The sequence below is a fragment of the Lolium rigidum genome, chromosome 6 (genome assembly GCF_022539505.1).
Source record: "Lolium rigidum isolate FL_2022 chromosome 6, APGP_CSIRO_Lrig_0.1, whole genome shotgun sequence".
NCBI classification, from domain to species: domain Eukaryota; kingdom Viridiplantae; phylum Streptophyta; class Magnoliopsida; order Poales; family Poaceae; genus Lolium; species Lolium rigidum.
The window spans coordinates 23,917,665-23,930,444 of NC_061513.1; the positions used below are offsets into that span (position 1 = coordinate 23,917,665).

Genomic DNA, 12,780 nt, shown 5'->3' on the forward strand with positions numbered 1-12,780 from the left:
CGACGGTGGCCAGCGGTGCCCTTGCGCTGTACGGCTGCATCCGCTGCGCAGGTGCAGGGGGCGCCCGAGCTCCATCCAGCAGCTCCCCTTTCTGGACGGCCAGTGGGGAGGAGATAGGGAGGCCGCCGGCCGCCGCCATCCACGGCCCCACAGCTACCAGCAGCCACAGCCTCTTCCTCCTCTGGTCGATCTCCCATCGTTTCCATGGCCGGCCGGGAGCAGCGCCAACCTTGTACGCGAGTGCCGCCTCCCGTCGTCGCCATGGTCGGCCGGTAGCAGCGTCGGCCTTGGGTGCGACCGCCACCTCCGCGCGTCACGAGCACCCTAGCGCTCCCAGCACACCGCGACGAGGAGGCCCACATCGACGCGCGAGGGGAAGACGCCACCAGGCCATGGACGAGCGCCTGAAGGAGGGAGGGCTCCACCCGCGCCTCCATCGCTGCTCCCTCCTCCCCTCCCTTCCTCTCCGCGATTTCGCGCCGCCATGGGGCTTTCACCTGATGAAACCGCCAGCATAGAGGAGGCCACCAATGATGCTACTGCTGCTGAACGATTTGTCGGTAAATCTCCTCCTCGTGGCCTCCTTGTCTCCTCCCCCACTCATCATGGCTACGTTTGTCCATATTAATGCTGCTAGGTATGATGAAAGTCTTAGATTTAGATTCTAAAATATTCTTTTGGGTAAAATTGATGATAACCCCCCCAGTTCGCGCGCCTTTGATCATAACCCCCCCTTGTGTCGCTGACATGTGGGTCCGGCGCCCCAACTTGGGGGGGTTATCATCAAATCTCCCATTGTTAGTTGTTGGTCTTTTATAAATCTACAACTCTAAATATTATGAATTTTGTGTTTTATGTTTATACTGGAATAGGTAGATTCAGCACGTATCAGTGATTGCAACCTCCTCGTATGATTATATATGTAAAAAGTTCAACTTGACTTGTCCTTATTTTCAGGTAATAGTTCAACTGCAATTTAGCTCAAATCACCATCAGCTGAACATGTCCTTGCTGTTTTTTTCTCTCTTTTCACCTCCTGTAGAAAAGCAACCTAAAATGGAACTAAACTTCGAAACATGTTGGAGATCTTGATAAGAGAAGTGTTGTAAGTTGAAATATAACTGTTTTATGGGGTGATGTTTGTAGTTTATATTCTATATAGACATTGCAAACAATTTACCGAGTTGGTGGTCAAGCTTGTGCATGATGGGGACCTATCAGGTTGTTGTGTCCGGTTTAATCCTAAATCTCCACTGGTTGCATAAAACATTCAGTGATGTACCTTTTAGTTCCTTTCTATCCTATCCGCTCTCTAGCATGTGCATTTGTTTGTTTCTTCTATGCGGTGAATTGGTTGAGCTGATTTAGTGTATTTCCTTTTTGACTGTGCATCGACAGGAGGTATACTGCAATGAGTCTGATCCATTTTTAGGAACACTTGCCTTTAAGTACCTTCCAATTGGGACTCTCTACGAGAATCTTCACGGTAAGATTGGATACCATGGTGTATTTGTGTGTATGATGACATTTGACAAAGACATTATGAGCTTTGTTTGTGGTTTTCAGGTTTCAGATGGATCTCTTCCAGGTCATGAATAATAATGTTACTTTTCGACAAGATAGTATATATGCAATTAGTTTATGAAAGGAGCTACCTTTGGTGTGCATATTATAACCGGTAATGTGTTTCTGGTTAGTTACATTCTTCTCTGCATCATTTGATTTATCCTGGTTCTCCTTCTCAGCCTACTCACTTTTTCTCACATTGTATTTGTTTGTTTCCTAATCCAGACTCAACCAGCTCGCTGCCATGATACTCCATGTCCAGGTACAATAATGTATGCTCCAAATATGCACACTCACTTGCAGGGCTGAAACTGTAGACACAAAGAATGGGTAGTCAAGTTCATGTGTTTTGTCTACTGTTACCATCTGGACCTAAATATACTCCACTAGGATCTCTTGCTAATGAGGTACAGCCTTTCCTCTCTACCTGATCATGTACAGTTTTGTTTGTTGCCAGTTTATGCCTTGCTTGAGGCTTTACTACTGCAATGTCTCTTTTGTTTATCTACAGGTCTTACACAGGGGCAATCTCTTATTTAGATTGATAATTGAGAAAGTCCAGGCTGCAATAAAACCGTGAAATCGAAGTAAGCCATAAATTTTGTACATGTAGAAACATTTTCAAGAGCGCTGTTTTCTATGAGATTTGATATTTCCAGTGGCATGATTGATTTAAGTTGTTAATGTGATAGTATGCTAACTCTGAACAGTTCATACTAGATACTTTGCACTGGTTTTCTTTTCTGGTCTCCCTCACATATGAGTTCAGAATCTTTACTTATCAACCTACACCAGTCGTAATGGTTAATTGATGCTGGTTATTATGGACGCCATCTTGAACAACTGGAACAATTAGATATATATAATATTTTGGTTTTACTTTTGTAATTTCTTTGGAACTGAAACTAATTTACATTTTATATTATTAAGTTAGGCACACTAGCCATTTCTTGGATTATATTGTTTCTCTGATTTTCCTTCCTTAGTTTGAGATTGGCCATATATGTTCACATCCATAGATGTGTCTGCGGAAATTGGAATATGTGATTCAGATTAGCTGATGACCTTTCCGTGGGTAGTACTGGGAGATAACGTAAACAAAACCACACCAAGGCTTGCCCCGATTATTTTGCTTTGATTTATTGGAAAAATCACAAGATAAACATGCTCTCAAATATTAATGCACTGATAACTTTTACTATTGTAGTTCAGATTTGGCATGGCGTTTCCTGACTTCGCGTGACTAACCTTTTTCCAACGGTTATTTAATTGTAAAGATAAACAATATTATATGCATATATTCCTATTTTTTGTTTTTGTTTGTTCTAAATAATGAACTGATCGGTAATGTATATTTTGGATTTTATGTAAATAAATCTCACATCTGCAAGTGTTATCTGATTTTTTAGATGCTTTGCAAGTGGCTTCTGCAGCTCCTTATAGCTACTTACATGCAATTCACATTCTTCACCGAGATGTTGGAGAATACAATTTTTGGTAATAATATATACGGAAGCTGCTCATTTGTTCCGGTGCTTCAATATTTTTATATTGCCATGGACCAAACTATAAGGCTGTGTACATACTATGCAGCTTAGTCCCAGAAAAAACTGCAGCACTCTATATTGTTTTGTGGTCCTGGAAATGATGTTTTCTTAAATCTAATGACGCAGGTGTTTTTGGGCTTTGCCAAAGTATCACGCCTTGGAGATGAGGAGTGTGGTGCATGGTGCAGCAGGTGTGGATGCAGCGATCAAGACCACATGCTTGGCTTCTACAGAGAAGGTGAGAAGTCCTACGGGTGTTACTCTATATTCTCCTCAGCCGGCCAACTGCTACCTAATCTTAAAACGATGGGGTTGCTGCAGGACAGAGGCTTAAAAATAAAATAAAATTAAAATAGCTTTAAGGGCACACTAATTAGAGAGTAAAAAAATGCACCAACATAAAAAGATTGTATTTTGGTTGTTCTTGTACCTCTCCCATAGTCGAACAAACATTAACTGTGAAAAACGGCATAAATAACTTGGGGAACACACTCAAGGTTCAACAGTAAACATGGTACATTTATCCTATTAATCAAGCTTTATTAGTTAAAATTATATTACATATAGTGACTATAAAACTCCATAGGTTGTTAATTGGATTATTGCAATGATTTGAGGTAGCTCAAACTTCCTGGATATCGAAGGGGTTTCTACTATAGGAGGTTCAATCGATGAAGGGTTTTTTTTTGTACGATCTTGCTTTAGTTTGTAAACGCATCTCGCATGTAATCCTAACAATTAAAGCAACAGAAAATATCTTATGATTAATTAGTGCATGGTCCACAATTTACAGGGCACAACTAATATCTTGGCGGATAGTTATATGTATCAACAGGCTGCAGTAAGATCAAAAACAAGGTCAGCGTTCTGTGAATCATGATCATGCTGTGCCAGTCTCCTTTGGCTCCGCAATTCTGTTTGCCCTCTGTTTTAGATGATCAACAGTGGGCTGGTTTCTTATTTTTCTTACATTTCATCACATGGCTACGGTTACCAGCAGGAGGGACATAGCGGAATGAATGGAACAAAGAAAGAGCCTGCTGGAGATGCAAAATTAATTCTCCCTGGAGTGGAACAGTTTTATATAATTATAGCATGATTGTCCTCACGAAAATATGGATTTCCATAGTATAAAGGTAGATACTTAAATGGTAAGATGTGAATGTTTGATTTCCACATGAATATTTATACTATTACACTAGAAGTTGTTTAAGAACAATTCATTGTATAGGTCAAGGAATGTGTCAATGGAGTGCTGCCGTCATCCTGGTCGCAGTGGAGCACATGCCGCCCGAGACGGATCATGTGGCACTACCATCCTGAGCGCACTGCATGTGGAAATCAAATGGAAGACCCAATTCATTGTATACGTCAAGCTCAGGCGAGCTGCTGCTGATTCTCCCTTCTCCTATCAGTGCCTGCATGAAAGATGAACTTAATTGTTTGATACGTAAAGGTCTGGATCCTGAACTACAAAATTAGATTACATTGCTATTATTGTTGGTCTTCATTCATCATGTTTATAGCTCTACCTTTTATAATGCTTTTATTCTGCCATTCTTATATCTACTTGTAACACTTCTGGCATTTTTCCTATGTTTTTTTTTTGCTCCAACTGTATTAGAACTTATGCACCGCTGATTTTTTTTTTTTGACGTGGCGAGGCTGATGCTAATGAAGTGGGGAGCTCTATTCTTTTTGGTATGGTTCTATTAGCTGCTCAGAGTTTAAAAATCTCAGAGAAGGAAATTACTACCTCGACCATACATATGTTACGGGGCTTTGTAAGCTGATACTTTTTGTTATCTGACGATTGTTGGATCACATTAGAACTGACTATGTTCATGTTGCATAGATTGTGATTTAGTAACCATTCTATTCTAGGCATTGTCATTTTGAGATTCATTGTGCCGGGGCATTCTAATATGCTGCATCGATGTGTCTGTAAATGACAAGTTTTAAATATAATATATTTCGTGTTGGAGGATTCCTGTTTAGACAATTACTCATCCTCTTCACATATTCCTGCTCCATACCTCCTCTGGGAGGATTTCTGTTTAGGCAGTTTAATTAGCATAAAACACAGGAATGCAAACATAAAGTTTTGCATAGTAAACCTGCAGGTTAATTTACACGACGCATACATTCTCTGCTTGGTATATTTGTATGAGCATAAGCAGCTGTCCATCTGTGCCACTTTTTTTCTATGTAGGAGTGGTTATGTCTTGTACTATGTGACTGAACCATGCATAATTTAGTAGTACTACAAATCACTGAACTGAGTTAATATATTTAATTTACTGAGATAGTTTCTGAGGCAGTGTCTTTTATTTGTAGAATCCTTTCTGCCGGCCATGATGGACCCACACGGTGATGGAGGGGAGGCCATGGGCTAGCGGTTGAGCGGGCCCACGAGAAGCTGCAGGGCGACGTAAGGGCAGCTGCCGAGGATGGAAGCAGCGTGGGAGATGGAGAATTTACTCCACACCTTCGTTTCGTCCGCATCGAGCTGTCCCGCAAAGGTAGCCTTCCGATCTGATCCCCTCGCTATGTCGACTCTAGACAAGTACTATTTGCCAAAATAAATTTGTAGCGAGAAGCTGCTAAAGAAAGGAGGAAAGGAGCGGGCTGGCCTTGATCTTTTGTCTAGGTAGGCAGCTAGAGCCTAATGTATGAAGGCAGAATTAATGTTGCACAGCGTAGGCACAGCATCTCCGCAGGTGGAGAGAGAGTGCAAAGTTTTTTTTGGTAGTGCATGCAAATTATCAGGTTGTGGAAGTGCCCATTCACGGAGTTTGTCTTAAAAACATCGTGGCGATAATTTAGGTGTTATTATCAGATTTTTGAAACCAGCCTTGGAATTTCTAATTATAATAAAGCGATGAGTTGTCATTGCCATCCCGGGCAGGATGTCATTTTTGCTGTCTTGGATAGATTTATAGAACATTCAACTTCACACTTTCACCTTTTTTGGGGGGACAATCATACATTCCTATATTGTTTGATGAATAAATCCTTACTAACCCGACTTCTGCTGAATTTGTAATATAAATGTCTTGTTGCATGCTACATAACAAAGACAATACAATAATTGGACCGTTATTGATAACTCATATTTATATGGGGTTAGAAAGTTACACTAATTTATGATGCATCAAGTAGTGTGTAACATTGTTAGCTTGATATAAAAATATTGGGATGTTCAAGTTTTTGGGTGGAAGTCCAAGTGCTTTTGTTTCCTTCATCCTTTGGAAAATGCATTATGTGTTTTATTTTATTTTAAGAACGGATCAAAGTTATTAATTAGCTATTAATGAGAATATGAATTAAGGATTGACAATCCTGATGGTCCATCCGTTCCATTTTGTAGTGCATGTTTTAGTCTATTTCATGAAATAAGGATGCCACTAATATTACAAGGAAATGACCACGATAGTCGATGGTATTATTTTTTTGAGAATATGAGAGAACAATTAGTATGTATGTTTAGCCATAAATGATAGATATAAATAAATGGGTAAAAAAGAGAGAAGGACCATTAGTTCTACATGCAAGTTTCATATAATCTAAAATATTGCCAAATTTACAGGATTTATATTTTTAAATGGAGGGAGGGAATAGCAATCAAATTTCACACAACTCAGCTATGTCTAGATGATAGATGCAAGTGGCCTCTTCTTGATGTGGCTGAACATGCTGATGCGCTCCTAGATGGTGTGCCTTATACCTAGGATCTTATGTGGTAAGTTTTATAAATTGCTCACTATATTGTTCTTTATTGGTATGAACAAATAGGGGCTAGCTGTTCAAAGTTTAATGTAGAGAAGATCTACTGCACGTTGTTTTTCATTTCTCATGAGATGTGTTCTTTATATTATATTTATCTTTCTTTCTCTATAGATCATATTTTGCAGACTGGTACCTTTGATTTATAACAGTCAAGATAAAGGACAGGCAACTGAGCTGATAAATAACATTCTTTGCAAGGATACAATTGTTGACATAGAATCAACTATCAAACCTAGCCAGATGATAAAAAGCAAGTAGTTCTTCAGCAATCACACGTCATTGTACAAGTTATCCCGGTGGTTAGATATTTTGCATCTGTTCGACATGTCTTGACAAAATATATTTATTGCAGATGTGTGTCACAGCCTGTCAAAGATATGGCAGCCTGGCAGGTGCAGCTGACAAGAAAAACAACCCTTAGACTGTACAAATTCCAGCTTCACATTAGGTATACATGCTGAATTTGAGTCTATGATAAATTGTCGTTGAGTCTGTATTGTCTACCATCTGATTGTTCGAAGTTGCGATTTGGCATTGATTGTTGTGTGATTTAGTTTTCATGAATGTTGCTTCCAGGTGCCACAAACCATTGATATTTGTTTGCTTCATGTTATCTACGTATCTGAGGATTGTGTTCCTCACTTTTGTTGTGGTACATATAAATCAAGCGTATGATGCAATGGTTGTATATGTGAGTGCTTTTGCTTCATGCTGCTATCAATTGCGTAGTTATGTAGTTTATTTTGTCCTGTGGCGTGCTTTCTCAGGAAAAACAACATATGTTTATTCCTATTTCACTACCGTTTTCTCCCGCTCTTATTATTAGTGCTTTGTGGACTGAATCCTATGGAGCGGATTGAGTATTAGTTATTCTATCATATTCGATTGTATATAATCATATTTTCTCCGTTATGATTAAATGTGTTCAGTTATACCTTAGACCTGTTGCTTTTGCTTTTCAAATTCAATAAAAATACCCGTAGATTGGTGCGAGCTCCACGGGGTCGTGCGCCAAGGCGCACATCTAAATCTAGTAGACTTAAGAGCGGCTCAATGACAAGCATGCATGGAGCCATACTGGTAAATTTTCCTGTTCTAATCGCGTGTAACAATCGTGCGATTTCATCAAGTAGAAAATAATCCAATTGGTATAATCGTACGGAAAGAATATATACAAAAGTCACAAAACATGGTGAACACCTTCATCGTAACAAACTTGCGTGCAATTTTTATCCTTCTTCGCAGACAGAGTGTACCCACACGCTAGATGGCACGCAAATAGTAGATCCGATCGAAATCCCGATCTGTATTAAAGACGCGTAAATGCCCGTATTAGGCCCAACAAATTCAATTCGCGTATTAGGAGTAGCAGTACGGATGTGGCACAACGACACTGTCTAAAAATCCCGTTGCACGTCCAGCCCATTTGCCGCCGTACTGTGGCACCACCACCATGGCAGACGCGCGCGACAAGAGGGGAAGATATGGTGGGTACGTACGCGCAAGTACCGCTAATCCTGTGCCTGATACCATGCGGTTGGCCGTCGACACAGGCACAAATCGCGTCCTATGGTACTGCCTACAGTCGATTTACACGCTGCCGGCAGCCGGACTCTCCGTTCATTAATCTCAGAGGAGTGGATCGATCCCTTGCTCGATGTGTACTCCGCTGGTCCGTTGCGTCGGCGGTACAGCCAGGTAGACGATCGCTCCAGATTTGCATCATTCCACGGTACACGGAGTAGTTAGTAGTATGGACAATTGGACATGTAAGATGCAACGCAGTTACTGCAGGGCAAGTACTGCTTGAGGGCACTGCCCTGAACTTCTGAAGGAATTGCAGTTTGCTGCTGCCATTCCCCTGCTATGCTCTGAGTAACTGAATGAACTGCAGTGTAGTATGCTGCTGAACTGACGCGCCGTTTCAGCGAACCTGCGAATATGCAGTAACTTTTCAGACTCTGCCAGGAGCACATCTTCTCTCACACCCCAAACCAAAGAAGGGAAAGAAACTCTGGCACTCGCGGATTCCAAGGCTGCCCCCAAGTGGAGTACAAAACCATCAGTTTCAGCGCCACCGCTTGGAGTTCAGTATAGAACTGGGTGGCCATTATTACCCCCCGTGCGCGGAATGTTTACCCGCTTGGGGATCCCCACCTTCTTCCTCCACAGTCCCAAACTGCTCTTCCCCAGGTAAACTACCGCCCTTTTTATACGCTTCCGAAGGAACCTCTGCCCCCCCTTTTCACCGTTCCGTGGAGACAAATTACTGACACCAAACACTGCACTGCCACCCCGATGGATCTCCAATGAAGGCCATGATCTCTTCTCACCCTGCCCACGTTCCACGGATCTCGGCCTCGCATTGTAAATTCCATCGGGCTTATTCTGGGGTGAGCCGTAACTAACGTGCTCATGCATGATCCTCCCCATCTCTTCCACTTTGTTAATTCCCCACTTTTCGATCGTCCTATCAGGGGTCACTTTACGCACTGACGTGAACATGGATGTGTGACCTGCTAGCTCTTTCTCTTGTTCTCAAGAGTACAACATGTTGATATATTCTTCCACGCAACGGAAGGGAGTAAAAAACAATGTAATTTAGGCTTGCTGTTGGCACAGGTAAAAAGCGGCATAGCATAACGGAATATCCAGATTTCCGGATAAAACACAGGCTAGAGCCTCCCCAGCACAAGGAGCTGAAATTGTCCAAATTGGGGTAGACGTACAAACCGCTAGGCGCTAGGCGCCCACGCACACTCCCAATGGGGTGAGGTCACGAGAAACGGTGGGCCGGCCGGCCACCCAGCCTGCCATTAAAATCCACACGCAGGTTTCAGTGCCAAGCCAGTAAACTGGCACCGAATCCCACTGGTGGCATCTCTCTCTCTGCCTCTTCCTAGTTTTTACCCCAGCCTACTGAATAACCCAGATCCCGATGCGAGTAACATTCCTTAATGCCCCCTTCTTCCTCTATCTCTCTCCACCTCCTCCCACATGCAGGGCATGATGCTTCCATGTGCGCTGGATCCAAAGCCAGCTCGATCCCAATCACACGCTCTGCGTTAATCATCATAGGTCCCTAGTTTAATCCAATCTTTTTAACTGGCACGGCACTTTGCGCTAATCATACTACTTACCTAGTTTAATCCCACCTTAAACCTTACTCGAACCTTTAATTTTTTACTGGGACGGCAGAGGGAGGTGACTTCCTTCCATCCGCCGGCGTGTGGCCGATCGGGGTCCCCATAGATCCAGAGTAACCTCCTTTCCACGGCACGCCATGCTCTGCCATGGAAGCCTCCACTGCAGTTTGCCTGTACCATGCATGCTGCTCATTCCTGTCTGCTCCGATAATGGCTTCTGCACTTCTCACCTTGTGCTTGCTAGTGTCTGTTGCTTACATAATTGCATTTCAAACTTGCAGAAATAGAAACTTGCAGGACCAGCAACAATGGAAACAATGGCGATGGTTATATTAATACTTGCAGTGCAGCTAGCTGCTGCATACTGACGACGGATGTACAGTAAAATTGATACAGGTAACTAAAGTAAGCAATTACAGGCGACGGACGGACCGAGGGATCTATCCTGTCATGTCAACAAGAGTAACTTTGTAGTAGAAGATAGCGAAGGTGTGGGTGAGTAAAGAAAGGTGGATGATCGAATCGGTGGTTGATTGGTTGGTTGGTTAGGCTATAATGCTTCTTTTGTTGGAGTATTCCTCTTTCCGGAGCATCTTTTCTTCCCTTGCCTTTTTTTTCTTACACACGGCCGGCCGGCGCGCCCGCCCGCCTCTACAGTGAGCGACTTTCTAGCTACAGCTTCTCTCCCACCCCTTTGCACGCGCTCCCTCGCTTTGGGCGGCTAGCTAGGTGCTGGTCACCGCCGGGGACCACTCGAAGCGGCCGGCGGTGAGGGGCACGCCGCGGGCGACGTCGAAGTTGTACCTAAACACGGGGATCGCGCGTTTGTTAGGATTAGGAAGCCGGCCGTCGGCGGTGGCAAGCCAAGACTACAGGACTAGTACTAGTACTTACTTGGACGCGAAGCGCTTGGCCTCGGCCTCCTCGGCCGCCGCGAAGAACTCCTCGATCTCCGCCGCCTCGGGCATCCTCGCCCTCGCGGCCGCCTGTAGTTGGGAATTCGTCAACGCTGACGGCAGCGAGCGGCTGCCGCTTCGCCCGGCCAGATCCGACTCCAGGTCGCTCGACTCGCCGGGGAGCTGCCGGCTCGACGGCGTCGTCTCCCTCCTGAATTTTCAAAACCGGCAAGCGGGACGGCGTCAGGAGCACGGCAGGAGGCATAATTCAGAGTAATTACACGGAAGGAAAGCATAATTCAGAAGAATTCCGGGAGATAATCCCTTCGACATCCCCACCTCTCTCGGTGGCCGCGGCCGCTCTCCGAGTTATCGTTGCCGCTCGTCGATCCCTGCCGAACGTTGTCGCTGCCCGCCTGCGGAGACCAAGCCAAACGGTTTTCAGCAATAGAATTGAGCAGCTAGGCGCTGGAGATCTCGAATCGTGTTTTGAATTTCGAATTCTAGGGTTTGCCTCGACGGAAAATTTCCCTCACCTTGGCTGCGTCGGAGCGGCACGGCAGGGTCCTGTCGTGCGGCGCGGGCGACGAGGCGTCCACCGAGGACGCCGTGCTGGAGCAGCGCGAGAGGCCGGCCGCGGGGGCCACCGGGTGTCCGGCATCCGCCTTGGGATTCGACGCCGGGGTGGAGGGCGGCGGTGGCGCCATGAAGAGCATGCGGCTGCGCAGCTTGAGGTAGCAGCTCCCGCCGGTCTGGCCACCTCCAGCAGGCGAAGCAGCAGCAGCAACGGCCGCGCTGGCGGCCCTGAGTGGCGAGGGCGGCAGCGGCCTCCTGGTCCGCTTGGCGACGGCGACGGCGGCGGCCCTGGACCTGGTCCGGACGCCGACGGCCTGCGTGACCTCCATGGCGGCCACCTCGTCGCCCACGGCGCCCCTGCACTTGCGCATGTACTTCCCCATCGTCCTCGCCTCGCTCGCGTCTTCGGCTTTGTCCTTGGCTGTTTCCCTGTGTGCGGTGTGCGCCGGTGGGGTGCTGCCCCTCGCTTCCCCTTTGCAAGTTTGGATCCTCTCGCCCGTCCGCGGTTCCCGTGCGCCTACACATATACCACGCCAATTAAGGCCCACCGGGGCAGGAGGATCTGATCCGGATCGGACGGCCAGGGGCGCCCCGCCGCGGCCAGCTCTGACGGACGGCGCCGTCAACCGGATCTGCGCGGCGCGGTGGGATACCATCGTAACGGCGTTCTGGAAATCCAAACGGAACGTGATAATCACGGGATGTTAGTGGCTGGGCAAGACGAGATTGCCCCTTGGCTGGCGGCGTGACACGTCAGCCCGGGAGGGATCGATCGGACGGCTGGGCAGCGATAAGTAAGAGATTTGAAACCGCGATGGATGAATTTGAACGGGTTGCCGTTGGGATACGATGTTCGCGTGACTTGCGCTGCAGTTTCGCCGTTTGGGATGGAAACGTTACTGCCTGGCCCGCGGTACCGGCTTAATTACCTGAACAAGGAAAGAAACAGCGAGGCTGGGGCCTGCTGAAACTACGGATGGGATGGAAGAATGGTAACTCTGCCCAGGTTCCCCTGAAATGGCGTGGCGCAGCTTGAACAGGATAGGGAGGCGGGCCCGGGGTTGTTTGGCAGGTAGGTTCCGATTCTATCTGCAGTCCTTGTCTACTGCCGCGCGCGCGGTGATGTCGGTTTTCACTCCTTCGATTTCCCGAGTCCCAACGAAAGCACAAACGTACCTATGCCAATGGTGAACAGTATTACTATTATCTCCGGCAATATCTAATAAAGCTTGTCAACCCTGGATCGCCTTTTTACATTGA

At 45.6% G+C, this 12,780-nt stretch overlaps 1 protein-coding gene and 2 long non-coding RNA genes across 6 annotated transcripts; 2 read left to right on the forward strand and 1 right to left on the reverse strand.

The window, feature by feature from the left end:
- Positions 1-332: 332 nt before the first annotated feature.
- On the forward strand, positions 333-4,458 carry LOC124659746. Of its 3 annotated transcripts, none has more exons than XR_006989681.1 (10): positions 333-560; positions 1,399-1,486; positions 1,567-1,678; positions 1,792-1,973; positions 2,078-2,153; positions 2,976-3,063; positions 3,240-3,351; positions 3,907-3,971; positions 4,111-4,249; positions 4,345-4,458. It is a non-coding gene; the product is annotated as an uncharacterized LOC124659746 (long non-coding RNA). The 3 variants fall into 3 exon arrangements; XR_006989680.1 differs by having other exon boundaries at positions 4,114-4,264; positions 4,345-4,456; XR_006989679.1 differs by having other exon boundaries at positions 334-560; positions 4,111-4,264; positions 4,345-4,456.
- A 1,054-nt stretch (positions 4,459-5,512) lies between these two features.
- LOC124659747 lies at positions 5,513-7,592 on the forward strand. Its single transcript, XR_006989682.1, has 3 exons — positions 5,513-5,635; positions 6,703-6,855; positions 7,255-7,592. It is a non-coding gene; the product is annotated as an uncharacterized LOC124659747 (long non-coding RNA).
- Positions 7,593-10,548: 2,956 nt separating this feature from the next.
- On the reverse strand, positions 10,549-11,962 carry LOC124667999 (cyclin-dependent kinase inhibitor 1-like). Of its 2 annotated transcripts, none has more exons than XM_047205210.1 (4): positions 11,487-11,962; positions 11,284-11,360; positions 10,943-11,155; positions 10,549-10,852 (listed from the first exon to the last, which is right to left on the reverse strand). In XM_047205210.1, the coding sequence occupies exons 1-4, from the start codon at positions 11,901-11,903 to the stop codon at positions 10,774-10,776; spliced, it is 786 nt and encodes a 261-aa protein (XP_047061166.1). In that variant the 5' UTR covers positions 11,904-11,962; the 3' UTR covers positions 10,549-10,773. The 2 variants fall into 2 exon arrangements, with proteins under 2 accessions (XP_047061166.1, XP_047061164.1); XM_047205208.1 differs by having other exon boundaries at positions 11,481-11,962.
- Between the last annotated feature and the right edge of the window lie 818 nt (positions 11,963-12,780).

Coding starts and splice junctions, on each gene's coding strand:
- LOC124667999 (XM_047205208.1), bottom strand. CDS start 11,903: ATGGGGAAGTACATGCGCAAGTGCAGGGGCGCCGTGGGCGACGAGGTG. Junction 11,361..11,480: donor GCCGCTCCGACGCAGCCAAG/GTGAGGGAAATT, acceptor TGGTCTCCGCAG/GCGGGCAGCGACAACGTTCG. Junction 10,853..10,942: donor GCCAAGCGCTTCGCGTCCAA/GTAAGTACTAGT, acceptor CCCCGTGTTTAG/GTACAACTTCGACGTCGCCC.